Below are 22046 nucleotides of genomic sequence, written 5' to 3'. Positions count from 1 at the left end.
ACAATGTTACCTTTGGCGGCTGCGTCGAGTCGACTAAGAACAAAACAACCTGCCTCGGCTGCTCCATGCTCGTACGGTTAGACGGTGGGACGGCAGGTGTCGTCCACGTCGTACCCGTGTATCCGCTGTAGCGGCCCGATCTTCCCAGGCCTTGCCAGACCGATAAGCATCTGCAGCCTACACCACACACACTGCGCAACGTTCAGACAGTCAGGTGAAAAGCGTATTTCTGTTCCTATCATCAATACACCACAGGTCGGTTCTCTGTCGGTTCTCTGCCGTTTCTCTGCAGGCCCGGACCTGCCCATGTCAATGCTATGCCGCTCGTCCAAATCCAAGAACTTGCATGACATTTACATTTTCGCTCCGTAAACGCCTCAAACCCTCCGTGCCTATGCCGAAATCCCGTGGCCCATCCATCCCGTGGTATCTGACCTGAAGAGCATTCCCAAAGAAACATCCCCCGAGCGCTTCCCCTGCAACTCCAACCCCTCGCTCGAACATCATGTCCCCCGTCTTCCATTCCACCCCAAATTCCAAAGGCCAAGAATAGAATAAAAATCGTGTAATCCAAGTGTGTCTCTGTCGCTCGTGTGCTCTCTCTTTTCCATCGCCGGAGGGGAAAAGTCCCGTTCCCGTCAGTGCCTTGCGGCGTCCTCTAGCAAAACCCTCGGATGAAGCCTGTCAATGCAACGGACTATAGCCCATCAATGGCTTCCAGCGTTGTATATAAAGAAATGAAAGATGAAGAAAAAAGTTGGTGGGAGGTCGAGCTAGAGTAGTACTTCGTAGGACCGACGACAACCCATTCGCAACGAAAGGGATCAGTCGGCGATTGCCCGCATCGCCTGTAGTGGAAGAGCAGTGCAAAAACTCCATGCAAATGATGGGTGGGGCGTAGGCACTTGGGCCTTTTTTTTTTTCCTTTTTTCCCTTTTTTTTTTTCGCTCAGATGAGCAAAAAGTCCCACCCCTTCATCTGCATGACATCCCGCCAGTGGACATACGTGTATTGCACCGCCTCCGACTGACTCCCTGCGTTGGATCCCGGGCTGCTGCCACCGTCGGCACCCACACTCGGACTCCCCTTGATCGCCGTCATCTGGAGCCACACCTCGCGCAGCAGCGGCGCCACCCGGCCAAACGAGCCCATGTGGCCGAGGTCGCCCAGCTCGCCCGCGCGCTCCTCAAAGAGCTGCCGGAAGCTGCTGCCCGGCAGGCTGACCGACCCGCCCACCAGGTACACCCACACGAGGCTGCGGTCGAACCCGCCCGGCCCCGACGGGATGTGCTGCAGCACCGTCGTCAGCTTGTCGACGAGGCCGATGCACGACGGCTGGCCCGGGTTGAACCCGGGCACGAGGCTGCAGAGGTAGATGCGCGCCGCGAGCCGGAACGCCATGGTGACGTTGCGCGACAGCTGCTTGGGCGACAGCGCCCCCGACGCCGTGACCGCCATCTTGGGCGTCGTGTCGCTGCCCACCTCGGTGTGCCCGATTTGCTCGCCCAGCGCGTGCACGTGCTGGCACAGCGTAATCTCGTCCATGCCGTCGCGCTTGAGCGCGTCGAGGCACGCAATCTCCGAGATGAGGTACATGACCCGGTCCTCGCACCCCATGAGCTCGCGCAGCCCCAGGCTGGCGTGGGTCGCGGTCGCCGACAGGTGCTTCTCCCGGTACGTGTGCGCAAAAGTCGGCGCCTGGCCCAGCATCGTCGCCCCGAGAATGTCGATCCACGCCGTCAGCGTCATGTTGAAAGGAGCTTGCGTCGGGGGGCCCTCGGGGTCCGACACCAGCCGCGGCAGGTCCAGCTTCTGCACCAGGCTGATGGCCGCCTGGAAGTGCTGGTGCCACGGAATGTCGGGGAGCGCGTCGTCGTAGCGCCCGACCACGCATTGGAAGAAGATGAGCCCGAGCGCCGCCTCGAGGATCTGCTGGTGGTTCTCGTCCTGGTTCAGCGCCTCGCACAGCGCCGAGATGGTCGCATAGCGGTGCCGCATAATGTCCGCGTCCATCTCCTCGTCCGGCACGTTCATCGTCGCCTTGTAGTGCTGCGCCGCGATGCTCAGGCAGCAGTGCAGGTAGCCCTGGTTGCTCTGCAGCGCCGGCAGGATGAGGTCCGACCCGACCGACCCGTGCTGGTTGCACTCGAGGATCGGGAAGATGCTGGGCAGCACGTGCTGGACAAAGTGGTCCAGCAGCCGCTGGTCGTTCTCGTCGAGGTCAATCGCCACTTGTCGCGTCGGCATCGAAGGTCCGTAGGAAAAGTCAAACATGTTGACGTTCAGCGTCTCCTCGCTGAGCGACTCCCTGCGCTCCAAATACACCTGCTCCGTCCACTCACCCCCTTCGAACGGCAGTGTCGAGGGGAGGAGGGCGTCCGGCGCTGTTGGTGGTGGATGGAAGGTGCTGAATGTGGAGATGTGCGACTCCCGCAGGGTCGGCACGTCGTTCATGAACACTTGCCGCTCGGTCTTGACGTCAATCTCGTACGGCGAAGGGAACGCGCCGAACATAAAGTCCGGGTGCATCTGGCCATGGAAGCCAAAGTCCCCCAGGACACCGGGTGGGCTGTTAAAGTTGAACGTCGTGGAAAAGTGAGAATCGATCGAAGCCGATCGGGTGCGGTCGAAGGGATCGGAAAAGGTGGCCGACGTCGGTTGCGAATGCGACAGACCCGGCGGAGAGTTGACCGAAGTCTGGATGGTGGTGTGAGAAGTGTGGGAAGTGGTGGTGTGAGACGTCTTCTCCGAGAGCTTCTTGCGCTTGATGATCACCTTGATGTCGTCCTTGTGCTGTCGCCGCGCCTCGTTGTTGCTCCACCACATCGGCCGCTTATACTCGCACTGCAACCCGAGGTGCTTGCATGCTGTGCACATGGGAGAACCTTCGTCGCACTTTTTCCTCCGCAGCCTGCAGGTATAGCATCCTGGGAAAGCCGAGACGAGTTAGTTGAGAAACGGAATTCCCGCCAACATGAAAACCTTCCGTGTAAGTGCTGACGAGCTAGGCGACACAAAACGTACCTGTTCTTGACCGGCGATGCATCTGAGTCTTCGCTTTGGGATTCCCATTGCTGGGCTTAGAGGCCGTCTTGGCCTTGGTAGCTTGTGATACTGCCATCTTGCCCGGAGGAGCTGGTCTCACAAACTCGCCGCGTTGATGGGGTTTGGGGGGTGGTGTTGACATTTGTACCTCTGTCCAGGAGAGTCCCTCGCGATAGAGGTACCTGCGTTGAGCGACTCCCGGGGGGGTAGGGGGGGTGTACTATGTGTGCGAGCACCTATGTGGAGGCGGCGGCGGGCGGGAGCTCTCGTTGACCGACAGGGGGGCGAACAAGAGAGTGGGGGGAAGAGTTGCACACCGGTTGCACCGTGACGAGCCGGGGTCGGCTGGCACTGTGTCTTGTCCAGGGGCTGGCTGGGCGAACAAGAGGCGGGGGAGTGAAGAGTGAGGGACGGACAGGGTTGTTCGAGTCCCGGCCTTGTCTTTTCGCCTTCGTTTGCCGTGTTTGTCGGTTATCGTTTCTTGACTCGTCGAGTCTGGATGAATGGATTGTCTTGGTGGATATTAGATTATTCGTCGTTATTATTGTCGAGATCGAATCAAAAAGCAGGAAAACGTATATCGTGCGCTCGGCGACTTGTGATGAGTGAATGACTGATTACGAACAAGACCAGCTTGCTCTTCTTTGGTCGGAATACCGGTTCCGTTGTTTGAGTGAGAGTAGTGTAGTAGTTGAGGAGGGTGAGAGAGGAGAAGAGGAACGGAGGCGGAAAGGGGGAAAAGAGAAAGAAAACAAAAAAGAGACGACACTTGGACCACAGCCCTTCTTCTTGACCTTCAAACCTGTAGAAGAACGAAAGGTCCAGAATATATGATGGTGTTGAGGAGCCAAAGCCTTATATTGTGGCCGCCTCCATGACGACCGGCTGGCCGAACACATGTTGAACAACGCAAACTGCAGAGATGTTACTATTTCTGGCTACACTGGATGGGGGAGAGAAGAATGAATGACCGCAGAATAGAAACTCCCAAAGAAGGAACGGCAGGGCAGGGCGGGCGGACGTACATCGCACGCACGTCGAGAAAGCGTGCGCTTACTTGGTGCCAATGAGCATGGGCCGTTGTCAATGGCCGCACCCTCAATCCGAACTAGGCTGGCTTGGGGCCACCAACCCCTCCCTTGAGGATACACCAGACTTCCGTCCCATGGAGGCTTGCAGGCAGAGAACGACTTGGGCCGACAGGGGTCCGTCCTTGGCCCTTGGTGCATACATGTACGTTGCATGCATCTCGACCTGTTCAACGACTAAACGGGACTAGATCATCAGCTTGTCCACTCTAGACCAAGGTTCTGGTGGGTTTGTGGGTTTCTTCTCCAGTTTGTCCATCAGTCTGTCCATTGTACGCCCATTCTTCCTTGGGTAAAGTCGGGTCAGGTCCGCCCCGGGCCACAGAGACCATGTTGAATTTTTCATTTATTTTTATTCTTCCATTCTCCGAGGCAAGTCTTGACCTGGCTCCGAGCCGGAAGAATGATCAACCAGGCCAAGCCGGGGGATTGCGAGGATCGAGTCGCTTTGTTCGCATGTTAGTACTGCCGACTTTTCACATCTAGTCAGCGTGACTTTGTTCCCCCAGCCTTGGTCGGCGCGCTTCTTTTGGCCCCTTCCCTCATAAGCGCGATGCCTACATTCAAGGGTGAGTTGTTGGGCCAAATGCGGCCTATGACGAACATCATGACGGGGAAAGCACGTGGGCTCAAAGAGCGTCCTTCGGAAACGTTGTCGGCGAGGCTTACTAGCGTCCCACCGTCCACGACGTAAGCAGTACTCGTGCGTGTGCTATACACAAGGCGATAGACGCATCTCTGTCCCACATCTGGACTGTTTAGAAATCATCTTCTTGCCTTGTCTTCATCTTGAACTCGTCACGTCAATGTGTCCAGAATGGTCGATATGATGTTTTGGTCGGAAGAGTTTACTTTGTATGTTCTTCGCAGGACGTGAATCGTAATGATCCCTACCCAGGGCATGAGGGCTCTGGGTTTCGTACGAAATTCGTCATATGAGAAGCTCTTCTTTTCTTCTTCTGTCCCCTTTGACCATGATTCGAACATATGAGGCAGACGGATTATGGTGTGCTGCGGCTAAAGACAGACTGCGTTGTGTACAAGTCAACGCCTGTTTACTCCGTATAAGCGGCTTCCCGAGTTGGGAAAGAGTGCAGTTGATGCTGCTCGACGATCCGCCGGTGCCCGTTTTTCCCGGTTCTGTCTAGCTCGATAGCCCTGATCGTCTTGGCCGCAGGGGTCGAAGCGGAAACTGCCCGCGAAAATGCTACGGCACTGATTTTGTCTCTAGCAGGAGACGAAAGGTACGTTGTACAACGTAGGCCAGTAAATACATCAGAATAAGCACATACCCGCAGACAAGCAACGAGTACTGGGACATCGTGGACTGACTATCTGTGTCGTGCAACACAGGACGATAAACATGAATTGTGCAGACGGCAGACATCTGCCTGCCTTTGACTGAGTAGATGCCGGTCCCCGTCCGGCCCGCCCAATGTCCTCGGATGAAGAGAAAAGGGGGGTCGGGTCGACGTCTGATTTGATCGAGGGATGTGACGAGGTGATGGCTCGTGCAGAGACTAGCGGGCCAGCGGGACCAACCGATTCTAGCGGCTGTGATGGACTGTGATTCAAGCATTCAAGACCAGGCCGTTATCAGTCTTCATTGGCTCGTCGGCGTGCGATCGTGCATGAATATTGACCGGGGCGACGGTGACAAGCACGCTAGACAGGGGGGAGCTATGGCCAATCCGCGCGGGAAGACGGCATATCGCAGGGATGCGAAAGCGAATAGCGTATAGCCTACATCCCTACCCCTGTCGCACCGGCTTGGCCCGTCGACTGCTAAAAGCCGAAGTGCAGAGAGAGACGAAGACAGACGAGGGGAACGGAACGGGATGGGATGGCAGAGAAAGTGAGGAGTTGGAGAAGGACGAGCTTCCCCGCATGTGGTATTTTTTCCCTCACCTAACCGATTTACCCTAATTCTCTATTTCGGGTGACATAATTAGCCGCCCACAAGAAAATGCTTTACCCCGTTGGCCATATTGGCTACTAAATTTGGAATACTCTCCTCACCAACACCAAGACTATCGATTGTTACACTTACGCGGTTAATGGTGTTCATTCTTTCTCTGCATTTTTTCTCATTGCATTATTCAATTGTTTGTCGCTCTGTTTCTATTTTTACTTTTATCTAGCCCTAATGGAGAACAATTAGCCCGCGTTATGACCACGAAGCGCTTAGACAAGTTGTGTGATTAAGTTGTATATAGGTACGTTGTACATACGGCCGTTGGTCTACAACGTAATTATACGTTGTACTCTAATATGGCTTACGTACTCAATCATTGTGAGTACGTACCTAGACTCGTCTACGATTTTGGTCAACGTCTCCTTTTCTTTTGTGCATTTGTATTTTACTGCTCGCCCACCAATTTTCACATGAGGCTGCAAATCCTTTCTCGTGGCGACCATATCTTCCCAGCCTCCTTTGGCCGCCTTACAACGTACATATGACCTCAAGTTCCTCTCTTTCCCTCCTTGTTACTCATTGCTTTTTCCGCCTGTCCCCGTCGCTTGGCTTTGGATGTCAAACCCCCACGGCCATCGGCGTCCTGAAGTATAAATGCGTACATACTTAAATGTCATCTCAACTTTTGCGATGCTTCTTTTCGGGCGCAATCTCCTGATGGCGCATATCACATTGGACGATCGCACATATCGCAATCATTCATTCCCGACAGCCCGGATTCGTCGTTGGCCATACTCCCGGAGAATGGCGCAGACAAAAGACTCGACGAGAACAGACCTCGTTGGCCATGCGTGGCTGCTGTCTGTCTTGAAGCAATTTTACTGATAACAATAGTGCGTGATATGATGTGATTGTTTTCAATCGGACCCTGGATTAGCTCGATAACTTGTACGGATCTTCGTGTTTGGTCGTTCCGGGAACTTCCTCCGCTCTCTCGCCCGATGCGCGAAGGGGGTTTTCGAGGTCAGGGGTGAAGGTGGGCAGGGGTTTGTGGCCGCTTCCCAGCCACAAAAGTCGCGCAGTTCAGAGCCAATACCGTACGGCCATACTGTACGTTGTACGTTGTATGTATGTTGTACTGTACGTTTATGTCTGTGCTTTCGCTTCCCGTACCTACAGACGTAACGGGAAAAAGGGGGTCCCCTACCAGGAATTTGGTCGATCCGGCTAAGGGCCATAAGAGTAAGCTACAGTAGTGTACTACTCTGTACTACCCTCCGGAGCTTTTCAACCCAGCGGATCTACAGAGGGACGCATTATCTTTACTCTGTAAGGTCTGTTCGCCATTCCAATATAAGGCGAGACCCAGCCACTGCAACCCTGGATGATGCCCACGACGCTCTTGGTAGGGTACCGAAATATCCCACGTACAACGTACACAGGCAAGCATGTTAAAGGCATCAATCATCTCTTCTGTCCTTGGACAATTAGTCTCGCAGGATTATCAAGCTCATAGGGGTACGGCTAAAGACCCGAGTAGCCTCACGAAAGAGCACTATCTAAGCCTAACCATCTACAGCCAAGTGCGGAATGGATAATCCACATCGGCACTACTCGATCTCGCTTGGACAGTCTGGTGAAATCCCACCTCCCCCGCCGGTTACCAACTAGCTCAAATAGGGCTATGTGTATGTCCATATCGCGCATGCCCGTCATGATATTTACGGGTGACTTGCAGGAGCATAACTATCATTCGAGAGTCGAGACCCCGCCTTTTCTGCCATCCACCGTCTGGCATGACGGGTATGCGACGGCGAGGACATGAATGGCCTCCAAAGCGGTCGCATTAGAGGTCTCATATGCTCTCGAAGCGTTCTAACTTTTGACTACATGCTAATGGCTATTAGCATACCTCAAGTTCGCAGTTGTCTGTCATCATGTGAGGACGGCGTGGTATTTAGCCGGTCCTGAAGACATCAGGACCTTTGGGGGGATGGACGCAGACAGAAGACCTCTAGGCACATGTTGGGCACGTGATGGACATGCTCTCTGCCCACCAGCCACACTTCTCATCTGTATTTGCCAAAGACAGGGGTCCTGATGTGATGAAGGACGTGTGCCACTGCTCAAGCCACACCACACAGTGTCTCATTTCTTCGCTTCCTCCCAACCCCTCCCATGAGCTTTCTTCCCTGGGATCTACACAGACTCTCAGCTGTAAATGGCTCACCTCAAGACAGGTCATAAATGACTAAACTCGGCTATTGTCAACGATGCGCAACCACACAAGATAATTACGGCAAGGGTCGATAGGCATGTCATGGACCACAGACCGACTCGTCCTCCCCCAAAGGAGCAAATTCATAAGGCCTAAATTCCAGGAGCGGAAATACCAAGTCATATGAGCGGAAATGGACGTGGAAGCTCCAGCTGCGTGCCCGAGGCCCACCAGCCTGACTGAGACCTTTCGACACCGCTAAAGGGAATGAATTTTCGGTCTCCACGATTTTCAATCTGTGTCGCCGCTTGTTGCCCCTCCCCGCCCGCTCGCTTCCATGCATCGTGGCTGGCGTCGATGTCGCAAAACGGCTAGAAAAGAGTCGGTGAAGCGGAAAAGGCCACGAGGCATGTACGTTGTACGTTGTAAGAACCCAAAATGCCAGCCAGCATTAGCACCATCCCCACCTGCGGGTACTATACTGTACATATGTGTATAAGGTATTTCGACGGAGCCAAAACACGCCGACGATTTTAGGGCAAAGGGACCTCGTGGTCCTCATCGCACTTCCAAGAGCCGTAGCCGGGGTCCATAAGCTCTCTACGTAGTCTGTACATAGTGCCAATATACCTGTTGTATTATCGTCCGCGTCGTGGTCGGCGGAGGTGGGGTGAGAGGAAGCGAAGTCGCGAAGGGCCGAAGAGCTATATACTAAACGGTAATGTGGCGCATCACTACGTTGTAGAGTCGAGACCAGAACGTGGTTCACTTGGGTTCACTTGCCATATTTGTTTGCCATTATTATATTACAGCGTACATCAGCCACTCGATCGGTGTATGTATCCACTACAGTGACGAGTGTACGTTGTATAAACCCCCCCCCCCCCCCCCCCTTTCTCTCCCCCTGTTGCTATAAGCTTGTAGGAACAAACATCCAGTCGGGGAACGGGGAACGATCAATTGAGGATGCCACACGGACAAGGGAGAAGGTCCAATCATGGAAGTGTTTTGTTTCTCGGCAACCATTACAAAAGCCTCGAGTATATCCGAACGATCCGTGGGGTGGTATTCGATGCGACAATCCTCGTGTCGTCAGGGGATATTCGGCCCATACTGGTCAGATTGCGAGAGGGAGTTCCATAGCATGGACAAGGCGTGCAAGGCGTGCAAGGCGTGGGAGACCAACTCTGGCTACATGCACCTCGCAGACCGAGGGCACCGATCTACTGCAGCAAACCATGCCAGATCGTCACATCACGGCCGCCACGGCCGCCATTAGACCGGACGGAGTGCACAAGTCATACGAGACAGCAGCAGTACGGTGCATCAATAGAGATGAAAAGTGAGTGCCTGCCTTGTTGGGAAGGCGAATATACTATTATCGGACTCGGCTCTTGACTTGACTTTGTGCCACGTCTACAATCCGCGCGGTAAGTCATGTGAGAGCAGGTCACGTTCGCCGAGGGAGATGGATTGGGCAGCATGGCTTACCAAAGTCGTGAGGCGAGGGCCAAGAACCCTGCATACAACGTACAACGTACGTTCTAGTGAGTGCACCGTGGGGCGTAGAGCTGAAGCAAAACAGTTGAGATATGTGGACCTGGGAATCCAACGGTCAAGAGACGTCTTTTCAAGTGATTGTTTGCCTCGTGAGATTAATCACGAGATGGGAAGGGTAGGGGACGGAGAATGCAACGGGCAGAGCCTTGATCGGACCGTCCCTTCTACTGTAGAGGAAGAAATAATTAGTCAGTCGATGAAAGAAATGGCGGGCCGCACCCTTGGCTTGGACAACAATCCAAGGCCTTGACCCCTGTTGATGGCGGTTGGGAAGCAAAGAAAAAGCCCGAGGCTGATGGGGAGATGCGATCGGCGAAGACGGGCCAGGATGGCTCGCTGATCTTCATTCTTTCCCGTCCCTATCGGGCACTGATTTAGCAGCCTCGGGCTTTATGCCAAGGAGCCTCGTTCTCCAAATTGTGAGTACAGTACGTGTAAAGGCTGTCCTCCCTGTTTCTCCACGGCAGCCGGGCGATTGTGGGCCGGGACTGTTAGTCGACCGCCTCCACTCTATTCGCTTCGCACTCGACAAACGGCATCACTGTACGGAAAAAATAAGAAAATCAAAGGAAGATGCGGGCTGAGCGGTGAATCCTTAAAACGAGCAGGAGAGTTCGGCAGGGTTTCCGGGGATGGCCCACCGAGCAAGGTTGAGATATTCATTCCGAGGATAATGAGTAGAGGGTTGCGATAGAGGAGCACTTTTCGACTGCATGGCTGCCGATACCCAGTGGCCAGGGAGGGCATCGTCGGGTCCCAACGGTCTGTCCCAATGATGGATTCAGAGACCATTACCTCATACCACGCGGATAGCCACAGCGTTGGAAGACGACGTTTCAGTTTCAAAACCGAAAAAGTCGGCCGAGTCGAAAGTTGGAAGGAGGGCGGAATGGAAAGGAATTGATTTGTTCCTCTGCAAGAAGCTTGGGCCTGACATTGTATTGTGTTGCTGCAGAAAATATGAATCGGAAAGATGAGGAACAAAGAATTTCAAAGTGAGTACGGAGAAAAAGAGAGAGAGTGAGAACAGGGTATGTACTTCGTAAGCCACAGCGGCACAGGCAAAAAGACCACGCACAGACCACCTCTATCATGTGCAATTGCCATTGTGGAGCTTATCCGCGGGGAAATCTTCGGGTTCCCTAAGCCCTGGTCCCTGAGTTACCGAGCCACCCCACTAAAAGGTGGGACTTCCATTTTGGGACTTGATAGCGATAGCAGGGAGTGTACATAAACCGGGCGCTTAGACTAAAGGGGATGTAGCCAATAGAATCGCGGAACACAATTAAAAATATCGGTATACATGTGTACAACGACGTTTTAAACCAATGAAAAGGGAGAACGCCTACCGACTCGTCCTTGGCCTTATGCGGGCCGTAGGTATTGTGATTTCCAGCCAATGAGAGCCTTTTGATGATGGCACCTGGCATCTTTCCATCGACTCACACTTTGAACCTCCCCTCAACGTCTTTTTTTTTTTTCAACATTCAACGCTCTTCCAACACCCCCTCTTTCGCCGCCTTTGCATGCTAACTCTCGGCCGCCACACGCCCCCCAATTCCGTCTACCATTCTCGCATGCCGTTGGGCCGTGAGGGCATTGGGTCGTCCGGTCGACGACCTCTCTTTTTTCTTTTCTTTTCTTAGAGCACGGATCGTTCCACGGCCTCCACTGTTCCCGGCTTCCGCACACAGATGCATGCTGCATAATGATGCTGCTTCGACCTTCTCTGCCATGCCGCTTTCTTCGGTGCGCTCTTCGGCGCTCTTCCATTACCAAGAAGCTTTTGTGAGACAGGCTCGGTGAACAGATGGTAGGGAAGGAAATGGAAAGACAAGTGAAGTGAGTGAGGATAATGTCCGACCGACTTGTACGTACTCGGCCCTCATTTACCGCGTCAGTGTGGGCGCCAATGGAAATCGCTTTAGCCAAGTGCACACTCACACCGTCAAGTCCTTCGCTTCCATGGGGTGGTGCCAGTGGCTCTCAGACCCTGTGGCCAAGGGCCGAGGGGGCCAGGGCTATTCTTATCTCCCCGCCTTCGCCTACATACACAGCGTACAACCTACAACGTACAACGTATGTACCTCCCAGACAACACAGACTGGCCTGATCAGTTTTCCGTCATGGGGGCCGGGGGGCGGAGGGCGGGGCCTGCGTCGGCTGTTGGGCGTATCACGATCCGTCGGCGGCCGTGCAAGTGCAACGCCGCCGAATCACATACATGTTCCCCAACGAATAACCTGCATACTGCCCAGGAAAGAGAAGCAGGGGACAGAAGGGTGACAGGTCCGGTCCTGCTCCCAACTTGCAGTGTATCAAGGCATGATCCCATATTTTTCACCCTTTTCCACGTACATAACCTTCTGTAGGCGCCAGCATCGGTCCCCAAGTCGCTCCCCTTCCCCCCTTTTGCGACTTTCGACATATTCCCCCCACTTCAGCATAGCGATCTCCATGTGTTTCGTTTTTCATCTTGTCCAACGTCTCTGTCCAAGTGCTGGTTTCTGAAGGGAAAAGAAAAAGAGAAAGAAAGAAAGAGAGAAAGGAAGAAAGGAAAAAGGAAGAAGCCCAAGTTACGACATATTCACTCAACCCTCGCTGCTCGCAAATACCCCCCGGTGAAAAGAAGCCCTAATAGACCCTAGAAAAGAGCTGGCAACGGCCATTGGAACAAGAGGAACTACCTCTCCGGGTTGGGTCAACCTCCGTGCTGCAATTTTGCAGCTTCCTTTTTCCCCCTGCCTTGGCTGGATGAACAGGGATAGAGCACATCATGGTGAGTGACGCAAACCAAACCCTCTCCCCAAGTCGACACGCCTCGTGTAAGTGAGCCGTGTCTGTTTGGACATGACGGTTGACTGGGTATCCAGGACTACACATACCAGATGCCCATGGGCCAACGGCGGCTACATCATGAGATGCGCCAAAAGACCAACCTACGTGATGCTTTCTTTGGCTTGAGGAGTGAGCCGCAGGATCGGCCCACTTCGGTAGCCACCGAGTTTGTGGATACGGATTGGGACGAGGAGATTATGAGCGAAGCCGAAGACAATTCACCTCGTCATAGCCTACAGTCGGTAAGTCTGGTTTGTTGTTTCGTTTCTTCTGTCCCTTTCGCCGGATTCCAAGGACTAACTGAATCCTTAGTCGGGCGGCCAACCCAGCATTACCACCCTCTCGTCCTACGATGAGGTCCACACGCCCGGTTCAGGTCGGAGTCAGGTGTCGAACATTGTGGGCGGCATGCCGCAACACAAGGCGGTGATTGAGGGCCCCCGCGGACCGCATCTGTTCTACGCCTCGTCGATTCGATCGCACGACGATGAAGCCATCCTGACCCTGTCGCCTATTACCCCGAAAACACCCCGGCCTTTCGAGGACGCCATCAGCATCACCATGATGCACGAGCCTCTCCCGTCGACCCGGACTCTGCCGCCGCGCCGCAGGAACGACAGCCCGTTCAAGTTTAGCCGCGAGCCGCTCGACACGTCGGACCTCGTTTCCTGGACGCCCGAAATGGTGGCGCAATCGATGCTCGATGCGGGCATGGAGTTTCCTGTTGCCGAGCGGTTCGTGGAGAACGACATCACCGGCGCCATCCTCCTGACTCTCAAGTTCGAGGACCTGAAGGAACTGGACATCCAGTCGTTTGGCATCCGAACCAAGGTCTGGAACCAGATCCAGACCCTCCGCGACAGCCGGCCGAGCTCGCCCCGGGCGCCGACGCCAATCCAGGACGAGCCGAGCAAGGAGGTCAAGAAGGAGAGGCGCAAGGAGGAGGGTGGCAGTGGCGGTGGCAGTGGCGGCGGCGGCGTGCAGCGGCGCAAGAGCAGCCGGCGGAAACCAAAAAGGCCCTCGCACGACGACATCATCTCGCCGCTCGAGTCGGTCTCCATCGTGGGGATCGAGCAGGTGATCCCCAAACCGCACTACTGCAGCAAGGGAGAGAACTGCGCCAAATACAAGAAGCAGCAGCGCTTGATTGAGGCCTTCAAGAAGGAGCACCCCTACGCCGACCTCGAGAGCGGTGCTGTCCTGATCGCGGGCGATCCGGGCAATCCGCTAACGGCGAGGGCGCTGGATCCGTCGGAGCCCTTGCGGCCCATGTCGGACGCCGAGCCGTCGGTTGTGGCGTCTTCGGACGTTCTCGGCCCCGGCGGCATGCCGCCCCTGCAGTACCTCCAGGAGGCCACCCTTCGGAATGTCCAGGCGAGGGATGCGCAGGAGAACGTGAGGCAGTTTCTCGATTTTCAGCAGTCCGCCTCCAACGAAGTGCCGCCTACTCCTCCTTTCGAGATGAAGCCGCCCATGCAAGCGCCAAAGGAAGGCCTGCGTGCTCTCCCTAAGCTGTCCATCCCCGGCAGGCAGTCGTCCGCATATTCCCAGCAACAGCAGCAGCAATCGTTTGTGCCTTACCGCATGGAAAAGGCGGATCCCCGTTCGCCAGACCTTCAAACGCCTACCAATCCTTATCGTTTCGGGACTCCCTTTTCCGAGATGGACGTGCCCATCACGGCCATTCCCCTGGACCGGGTTGAGCGAAACGCGTCGCAGTCGGTCCCGCCCGATATGAACTACCACGTCACCTCGACGGTGAATCCACAGCAAGTTCCCTCTCGTGCCCTCTCCCGAACCTCGGCGCGCCGGCCGTCGTTCCCCGTCATGCCGGCACTGGAAGAAAATGCGCCGACGCCCGTGGTACGCTCTTCGCCCAAGACGATTTCCCCTCAACGGACTGCTTCCCGGTCTCAGAAACCTCTCCAGCCGCCGCCGCGCGCCAATTACCCTTGGACCTCGTCGACACCGGCAGAGGCAGCGGGCTCGGTGCAGGAAGCCGCGTCCACGTCGTCGTCCACACTCGCAAGCCAGCCTTTCTCCTTGGCCAGCTCCGCAACTTTCAACACCAGCGTCGACGGCAGCAACAACAACGGCATCGCGTTCCAAGGCCCCATGAAGAAGCGCAGGACGCGCATGCTGCGGCACGAATGGCAAGACGGCTACTTTACGCTCAAGGGCACGCGGCTGGCGATGCACAAGGACGCGTACCGCATGGACCGGACGCTCGAGTACGTCGACATTGACGACTACGCCATTGCGTGTTCGTCGCTGGCGAGCCAGTCCAAGCTCAGCGCGGCGTTCAAGCGCGTGCACCTCCTGTCGTCCGGGAGCAAGGACACGAGCAGCATCGGGGCGTTTGCGTTCCAGCTCATCCCGCAGGAGAAGAACGGGCACGGGGTGTCGGCGCGGCTGCGCAAGCGCGAGTCGCTGGGCCTGGCGGCGCTTGCTTCGTCCGGGGCCGGGGCGGGGGCCGAGGGCGTCAACGGGACGGGCAAGACGCATCATTTCGCGGTCAAGAACCGCGACGAGCGGATTGACTGGATGCGGGAGCTCATGCTTGCCAAGGCGCTGCGGCAGAAGGGCGAGGGGTTTGAGGTGAGTGTCAATGGGAATATGATTTGATGTGTCGTCGGGATGGAAATGACATGAAGAAAAAAGAAAAATAAAGAAAAAAACGTGAAAAAAAGAGAAAAATCAGAAAAAAAGAAACGAAAACGAAAACGAAAGCACGGACAAGCCAAGATGCTGGGCGTTTCTGGGATATCTGGATTCATTTAGGGAAGAGGATACTGGACTCTGGGAGCGGACACTCGCAGGAGCTGTCCCCCCTATATCAACTTGTCGTGCTCGACGCTGCATTTCTTTGTGTTTCTTTCTTTCTTTCGTCTTCTTCTTCTTCCTTCTTCTTTCTTTCTTTCATATTCATTTCTCCGCTTCTCATGGGTTCGGCGTGGCATAGTGATACCTCTTTGTTTTGATGCTCTCGCACTCTTTTTTCTCGCACTCTTTTGCGCTCCCGATGCTCAGTTTAGCTCACAGCTACCCTATGTTAGGTAGCCAAGTCTTGAATTACAGGCGGTACTCTGGACATTGTTCCTCGCGTTGATGTGATTGTAGTGTAGACGGCATAGTAGGGTCGACTTGATCACCGTGGTGTTTATTCCAGGTCTGAGAGAATATAAGTTAATGTGACGAGGGAAGCTCGTATTACAATAGACATCAAGACTTGACTCGAAATGTTTCCTACTTATAAGAGAAGTATATGTAAATATAGTATGAAATGGAAGATATAGAAACGTGAATTCATCCTTGAAGAATCCAGCACCACCATAAATTTATATATAAACACATATTAAGGTCGAACTGGCCCAGTGTATGCACACCCATGGTGGCATAGGACTGAATACATGTTCTTTCCGTTAACAAATCGTCGTCAGACACAGAATAGTATACTCATCTCAGCTTCGACGATTCACTCATGACAAGAGGCATAATGGTACATGTTCCATTCTTCTGTACATCCAGCGTCTATATCTTACAACGGAGACCTAGTACACGGAGCATATGCCCCTACGCTCCCCAAATTTACGTTGTTTGGCTCCTCGCCTTTCCACGGGCTTCCCTCAGATATATAACATCGGCCTACACCTTAAACCCCGGCCGCGCACGGATGGAAGCCGCCTCGGCAACAGCCTCCCAATCCACCGCCTCCCACCACGCCTCGGCAAAGGCCTTCTTCCCGCCCACGCCGTAGTCGCGAAGCCAGACGTGCTCCCACGTCGAGACGCAGAGCAGTGGCACGACCTCGAGGGCGCCGGGCGGGCGGGCGGACACCTGGTGCGCGCGCTGGGTGTTGCGGATGAAACCGGCGGCCGAGCCGTTGGCGCCGAGGGTGTTCATGTCGTAGGGCTGCTGGCGCCAGTGGGCGCCCGAGTAGGGCGTGCCGGCGAGGTAGGTGGTGAGGATGCGGTAGGACGATTCGGGCTCGGAGGCGCCGCCGAGGAGCGACGACGACGAGAGGGAGGATCCGGCGGCCGAGCCGGGCGACGCGGTCGGGGCCTTGACCAGCCAGACGAAGCCCGGGCCGAACATGGCCGACGCGGTCAGCACAAACTCGCGGCGGAGCGTCTCGGGCGAGGAGAAGCTGTGAGAGAGGTCGGCGGCCAGGGCGGGCGGCATGGGTTTCGGGTCGGGGGTGAGCGTCTTGAAGAAGAAGTGCGTGTTGTGAGCCATGGAGGCGTGGTTGAAGATGGGGGCTTGGTCCGGGTCTCGGGCGGTGGCGTGGAGGATCTGTTTCGTGTCGCGGGATTCGAGGTCGGTTCCTGGGGTTGTCAGTTCTCGTCGTCCCTAGGCCACCTTTGGGTCAACGAACCTGCTACGAGAGCATTGAGCTTATCGAGAGTGTAGGTCATCTGCTGGGTCCACGCCATGTGGAAGCCGTCGGCGGAGAGCAGACCCGGCACGCCATCGGAAAAGTCGTGGTCCAGCTTGGGGACGTTGTGGAGGGAGCGTTGCTGCGAGGCGAGCTGCGGCGCCAACACGCGCACGGGCACGCGCAGGCGTGGTATTCTTACTGTTGACCGAATCATGGTTATCGTCTGGAGGGCTGGCGTTCGACCCCAATTCGTTTGTCGATTGGGTGAGGCGCTGGGACTTGGGATCGCTGACGGATCTTTGGCGACGATACTGAAGCAACTTTTTTCTTGGTGGTTCGCGTCGTGGTTGGCTGGATGATGTAAGCACGCATTGACCAACTGCCGGACGTGCCTCGTGATTGAGACGTTTGGCACAAGTACGAAGTACATGTACTAATTAAGATGGAAGTGCTTATTAAGCCCGTCTGGATGTAGTGTACACCACTACCTTAGGTACCTAATTACAGAGCAAAATGATATGATACCTTGAAAGACAAGCCAACTTCAATGTTCAATGGCAGCATAGCTCTGACGCCCCCTTACCAGCAGTATCCAGCCCAGGTCAGTATAAGAGGCTGGGTTATAGAGTTGGGCAGAGAAGACGATATAGTTTTATCCCTTTTACTCTTATTTTGAAAATCTATTTACCCTTTCCCCCCAGCGCCTCCTCAAACAGTGTTCAGGGGGCTGCCTCCAGAAACTCTCAACGGTATGTGGCGAGAATATATTTTTGTCTTGAATCTTCCTTCTGGAATGTTTGATTTACTTGCGAGGAAAAGAAAAATAAAAATAGTAAAGGGCTGCAAAAATAGGGGGCGACGAGAAAAGACAAAGATCACCAAGGGCAGAAGGGCCGAGGTAGAATCGAATCAAGACGAGTATGGTCCAAGAAACCCCTTCATCCCCTAATCCATGTGAATAACTGCAGTATCTCTATGAAGAATCGCAGATTTGGAGGTACGTAAGGAAATGAAACATAATCACGACGACCACCCACGAAGGACAGGCTGGAATCAGCCCCAATGCTGCCATCGTCCAGTCAAGCCCCTGAACTCACCGCATCAAGACCAGGGAGGGTTTCTCAACCACACAGTAGAGTGGTCGGTATACAACGGGATAGCCACCAAACTCAGCTTCCTCTCCCTACCCTATGGACGAGAGCACAAGGTTACTCTTCTCGTCCACTATGGTATCGGTGGCGCCAACCTTGAGCATCACATACACAAGTTCGTCGTTTAAAGTGCCACTCACTCGACATACAGTTCGTTGACGGCGGGATGGCTCGTCCTGACGATCACTTTCGACATATATATAGCGGTGGACTGTCACGGCACCCTGGCCCCTCGAGCTACCATCACTGTCCATGTCCGAAAAATAGGAATCAAGTCTTGTATATATCGCATTCTACCTATTCTTATTGTTACCATCACAACCCCTTACAATGGAACTTGTCCCTTCGATGGAGAGAACCACACTCACGTCTTCCTCTTCCTCTTCCTCTTCATCTTCCTCTTCCTCTTCCTCTTCCTCCTCCTCCTCCTCCTCCCCTCATACAGCACCTCAGAACACGTCTCTCCCCTGCTTCTTCCTCGACATACCAGTAGAGCTGGTGGCGATGATCATAGACCACCTCCCCCCACCCTACCAGCTTCTCCTAGGCCAGACCTGCCGCACCCTCCGCAGGACCCTCCGCGACATGACCCTCCGACTGCCCGAGCACGACAAGCGCCCCGACTTTGTCCGCCAACTCCTCCCGAGGCATCCATGGCGCCAGGATTACCTCTTCCTCCTGACCCAGGACCAGATGGACACCATGTTCTGCGAGACCGACATGGTCCGCCGCCCCATCGACTACGCGGACACCCCGCAGCGCCTCGTTACGCACGGCTGGCCCGAGACCGATCCCACCTCTCCATGCAGCGTCCTGCTCAACATCGACCTCGGCGTCTCCTCCACCCCCGCCTTTAAGAAAACCCACGCGCAGACGGCGCTCAAGTACGTCAGCAAGTGGGACGCCATCGACACCGCCCAGCGCGACTACGCCGAGCAGCTCCTGGCGGAGATTCACACCTCTGGCCGCGGCGACCAGCTGGCGATCCACTGCGCGGTGTATCCCAAGGTCGTCGTGGACAACTGGAGGGCCGGCAGCAGCCTGGGTCCGCGGTACCATTTCATGGTCAAGACGGTTTACACGTATAGCATGGGCACCGAGCCCGTGGCGGCGGAAACGGTGGCCTCTCCGGCCGAGCATGCGCACCCCAGTTATTGGCGCCTGGGACGCACGTACCTGTGCGACGAGTGCAAATGCGCCATGGCCTGCATCCCCTGCGTGGTGCGGCGCGCCTTCAAGGCCGAGGATGGCGCCGAGGTGTCTGGGTTTTGCAAAGATTGTCCCACCGACTTCTCCGTGCAGGTGGACTTTGACAAGGGGGATCCGAGTCGGACTACGGCGACTCTGCGTATTTGGTCTTACCTGGGAGATCGAAACCTAAGGGGGATTGGGTGGAACGAACATATCTATTCTTTTCGCAACCTCAGCTGTGTGATGCAACGGGCGCCTCATCTTCGCCTGGCCGGGAGTGTGGCGGACCTGTATGAAGGGGGGAAAGATGGGCTCATGTGGGTAAAGGGAGGCCGGAAATGATCACCATCTGAGTCGATCTGAGTCGATCTGAGTCGATCTGAGTCGATCTGAGTCGATCTGAGTCGATCTGAATGTCGAATCCAATGTACGGGATTTCAAGCAGGCTCTTGTAAGGTTCGTCGGGCAGAGAAATTGAGAAATTCACTTCTATTGTAGTTCAGTTCACCAGAAGCCACCAACTCCAAACTATGCCATCCAAGAAAAGATGCGTGCCAAAAAAGGAAAATAGCCCAAACTAAAGCCTGGAACTTGCGCAGTAACTATGAGAGATCCTGGTTGTCGGCCATCTCGAGCACCTCCAGCTCGGTCCTGACGAGCCGGTCAAATTCCTCCCTGTCGATGCCAGAGGCTTGCGACAACATCCACAGGCTGCGGATGGTCCTGGAGACATGCTTCTTGACGCTAAACTCGTTGGCCACTTGCCGCTCGGCCGTCTCTTCGAGCCTCTCGACCGTGCGGCTCCCGTTGCTGCTTGCGCTCGACGCCGGCCGGGGATGCAGCAGGACGGCGGCCCGCTCGGCGTCCAAGGGGGCCGATGCGTGGTTTTTCGAGTCGCTCGCCGATCCGCCGACGGGGGCCAGGCCGGGGGAAAGATGGATGGAAAGACCGGCATTCCGAGCGGGTTGTACGTGCTCGACTTGCTCGTCCGGATCGTGATTGTCCATGGCCGGCTGGACGTCGTCGTACATGGCGTAATACTCGTCGTCGGCGGCCGAGTCGGGTCGGTAGGTGTCGGCCTGGGTGGTGGTGGCCGACTTGGGCGGGGCGGGAGACTGGTGGTTCACAGGCGTCCTGGCCGGGCGTGCCGTCGTAGCGATCCCAGTATCCGTCATCCTCGTCATCTAGCCCCGGGGTGGCGGTCAGAGAACCGGTGGAGATCTTGAGAGACGACTTGGCCCTGTTCTCCTCAAAGGCCTTCTCGGCTTCGGGAATGGTGGAGTAACCCCCAAAGGCAGCAAACGGGTCGGGCTTCTCCGCAACGCCGAGCTCGCCAACCCGCCAACCGTCACCGCCCCCGTCCCCCTCCTTGTCGCCGACGCAGTAGACGAGCTGGAAGGTGAGCTCGAGGTCCTCGAGGACTACGAGGGCCTGGAAGGTCTCCTGATCGAGACGGCGATACCTGGTCTTGGCATCGTACTCCCAGTCGACCTCGACCTCGCCCGAGACGGGGTGCGGGTCAAGACGACCACTCTGGACGACCTCGGCCAGGCGGCTGGCCTTGGAGGAGTCGTAGGAAAGGAGGCGGAGCCAGGGTTCTGTGCTGGTGGCGGAGAAGACCTGGACTCTTTGCCTGAGGATGGGCGATAAAAAGGGGAGGACGCCGATGGCGGGCTGGGTGGAGAGAGAGGCAGCAGGCAGAGCGGGAAGGATGGGGGCCAGAATGCCGCCGACATTGGGCAGCGGTGGCCTAGTCATGGCGAGGAGGTGAAAGGGGGCGGTTGAGTGACGTTTATGAGGTCGCTGCTGTTACGAGTCGAGAGGGAACGTTCGAGCTTTCCAAGGTGAGATGGCAATGAGGATATTGGAACACGAATATATCGGAGGATATTGTGAGAGATTTTCTGAGAGCCGTGTGGCGGGTAGTTGTCCGAATCGAGTCAGCTGGTGTGTTCCGGTCACATGCGTATTGGCGACGGGGAATCGACGGAATCGGAATAAAGGATACCAATCCGGGATAACGTTGGTGTGGCTTTGTTTACGCGTTTGAGATGGGGATAAAGGATGGAATGGAGGGGCAAGGGCAAGAAAGGGAAAAGAAGTGATGGTTGTGGGAGAAACAGAAGAGAGAGAGAGGGAGAGAGAGAAAGAGGAGGGTAGAAGTATAGAGGAGGGCGTCTCCGTGAGGATGCGCAGGTTGGCTGAGGTCTCGTCACCGGCAGGGCCGTGGCCGCTTCCTTCCTCACGAGCTCCTTCCTCTCCATGCCACAGGACAGGTACAGGTACGTAGGTACGTAGGTACCTCAGTAGCACCCGCTTCGTTAGCGTTTAGAGTTTAGTGCGTGCTGCCGCGCTGCCGTCTGTCCGGGGATTACTAAGGCTGCAAAAGGTACCTGGCGTGTCAGCCTTTTGCCTCTTATTCCCCTCTTATTGCCTCCACCGAACCAATGACAGGCCTTCCTGTTGTGCCTTTTCGGGCGGAAGGAACCGGTACCTCGTAAGTGTCCATCGGAGGATGCACCGTGCGGCTGGACCGATGGGGATTGGCTCCTGTTTGGAACGCGTCCTTCCATCGCATGACTGGATATCGGGACATCCAACCGTCGTCCCATTTGTAGGATTCATGCAAAGTATATCCCTCTTGTGGTACTCTCATAGAGTA

At 55.4% G+C, this 22046-nt stretch overlaps 10 protein-coding genes across 10 annotated transcripts; 4 read left to right on the top strand and 6 right to left on the bottom strand.

Moving 5' to 3' along the window:
• Positions 1-948: 948 nt before the first annotated feature.
• ACRALDRAFT_1070547 (uncharacterized protein) lies at positions 949-3121 on the bottom strand (the record flags this gene model as incomplete). Its single annotated transcript, XM_071017780.1, has 2 exons — positions 949-2927; positions 3025-3121. The coding sequence occupies 2 exons, from the start codon at positions 3119-3121 to the stop codon at positions 949-951; spliced, it is 2076 nt and encodes a 691-aa protein (XP_070875425.1).
• Positions 3122-4111: 990 nt separating this feature from the next.
• On the top strand, positions 4112-6954 carry ACRALDRAFT_210437 (uncharacterized protein; the record flags this gene model as incomplete). The annotated part of the gene is made up of 22 exons (XM_071023181.1): positions 4112-4282; positions 4347-4358; positions 4384-4465; positions 4511-4583; positions 4620-4756; positions 4797-4840; positions 4896-4970; positions 5004-5047; positions 5126-5139; positions 5178-5270; positions 5311-5377; positions 5444-5455; positions 5487-5503; positions 5540-5644; positions 5718-5786; positions 5851-6022; positions 6097-6238; positions 6322-6330; positions 6432-6480; positions 6524-6665; positions 6698-6908; positions 6943-6954. 22 exons carry the CDS (start codon positions 4112-4114, stop codon positions 6952-6954), a joined length of 1752 nt encoding a protein of 583 aa, XP_070875424.1.
• Positions 6955-8360: 1406 nt separating this feature from the next.
• On the bottom strand, positions 8361-9011 carry ACRALDRAFT_2059528 (uncharacterized protein). Its single transcript, XM_071021888.1, has one exon. The coding sequence runs from the start codon at positions 8607-8609 to the stop codon at positions 8367-8369; it is 243 nt and encodes an 80-aa protein (XP_070875423.1). The 5' UTR covers positions 8610-9011; the 3' UTR covers positions 8361-8366.
• A 195-nt stretch (positions 9012-9206) lies between these two features.
• Positions 9207-9698, top strand: ACRALDRAFT_2035394 (uncharacterized protein). The gene is made up of 2 exons (XM_071020777.1): positions 9207-9439; positions 9475-9698. Exons 1-2 carry the CDS (start codon positions 9264-9266, stop codon positions 9662-9664), a joined length of 366 nt encoding a protein of 121 aa, XP_070875422.1. The 5' UTR covers positions 9207-9263; the 3' UTR covers positions 9665-9698.
• Positions 9699-10303: 605 nt separating this feature from the next.
• On the bottom strand, positions 10304-10765 carry ACRALDRAFT_1063645 (uncharacterized protein; the record flags this gene model as incomplete). Its single annotated transcript, XM_071016832.1, has 1 exon — positions 10304-10765. A coding segment is annotated over exon 1 (197 nt), but the record flags the coding sequence as incomplete, so codon positions are not given.
• A 392-nt stretch (positions 10766-11157) lies between these two features.
• ACRALDRAFT_2035393 (uncharacterized protein) lies at positions 11158-11628 on the bottom strand. The gene has a single exon (XM_071020776.1). It carries the CDS (start codon positions 11560-11562, stop codon positions 11356-11358), a length of 207 nt encoding a protein of 68 aa, XP_070875420.1. The 5' UTR covers positions 11563-11628; the 3' UTR covers positions 11158-11355.
• A 617-nt stretch (positions 11629-12245) lies between these two features.
• ACRALDRAFT_1063646 (uncharacterized protein) lies at positions 12246-15878 on the top strand. The gene is made up of 3 exons (XM_071016833.1): positions 12246-12605; positions 12700-12906; positions 12977-15878. The coding sequence occupies exons 1-3, from the start codon at positions 12603-12605 to the stop codon at positions 15287-15289; spliced, it is 2523 nt and encodes an 840-aa protein (XP_070875419.1). The 5' UTR covers positions 12246-12602; the 3' UTR covers positions 15290-15878.
• A 41-nt stretch (positions 15879-15919) lies between these two features.
• ACRALDRAFT_1081728 (mitochondrial 37S ribosomal protein mS42) lies at positions 15920-17344 on the bottom strand. The gene is made up of 2 exons (XM_071019203.1): positions 17040-17344; positions 15920-16989 (listed from the first exon to the last, which is right to left on the bottom strand). The coding sequence occupies exons 1-2, from the start codon at positions 17254-17256 to the stop codon at positions 16310-16312; spliced, it is 897 nt and encodes a 298-aa protein (XP_070875418.1). The 5' UTR covers positions 17257-17344; the 3' UTR covers positions 15920-16309.
• A 245-nt stretch (positions 17345-17589) lies between these two features.
• On the top strand, positions 17590-19757 carry ACRALDRAFT_210441 (uncharacterized protein; the record flags this gene model as incomplete). Its single annotated transcript, XM_071023183.1, has 8 exons — positions 17590-17643; positions 17766-17837; positions 17931-17960; positions 18011-18039; positions 18084-18308; positions 18345-18682; positions 18708-19701; positions 19739-19757. 8 exons carry the CDS (start codon positions 17590-17592, stop codon positions 19755-19757), a joined length of 1761 nt encoding a protein of 586 aa, XP_070875417.1.
• Positions 19758-19986: 229 nt separating this feature from the next.
• ACRALDRAFT_1070551 (uncharacterized protein) lies at positions 19987-21142 on the bottom strand (the record flags this gene model as incomplete). Its single annotated transcript, XM_071017781.1, is given in 2 exon segments — positions 19987-20481; positions 20501-21142. The coding sequence occupies 2 exon segments, from the start codon at positions 21140-21142 to the stop codon at positions 19987-19989; spliced, it is 1137 nt and encodes a 378-aa protein (XP_070875416.1).
• Between the last annotated feature and the right edge of the window lie 904 nt (positions 21143-22046).

This window comes from Sodiomyces alcalophilus (assembly GCF_042370955.1).
Source record: "Sodiomyces alcalophilus JCM 7366 unplaced genomic scaffold ACRALscaffold_4, whole genome shotgun sequence".
NCBI classification, from domain to species: domain Eukaryota; kingdom Fungi; phylum Ascomycota; class Sordariomycetes; order Glomerellales; family Plectosphaerellaceae; genus Sodiomyces; species Sodiomyces alcalophilus.
Note: the sequence above shows the minus strand (reverse complement) of the source record. Positions and strands in the feature narration are given on the sequence as shown.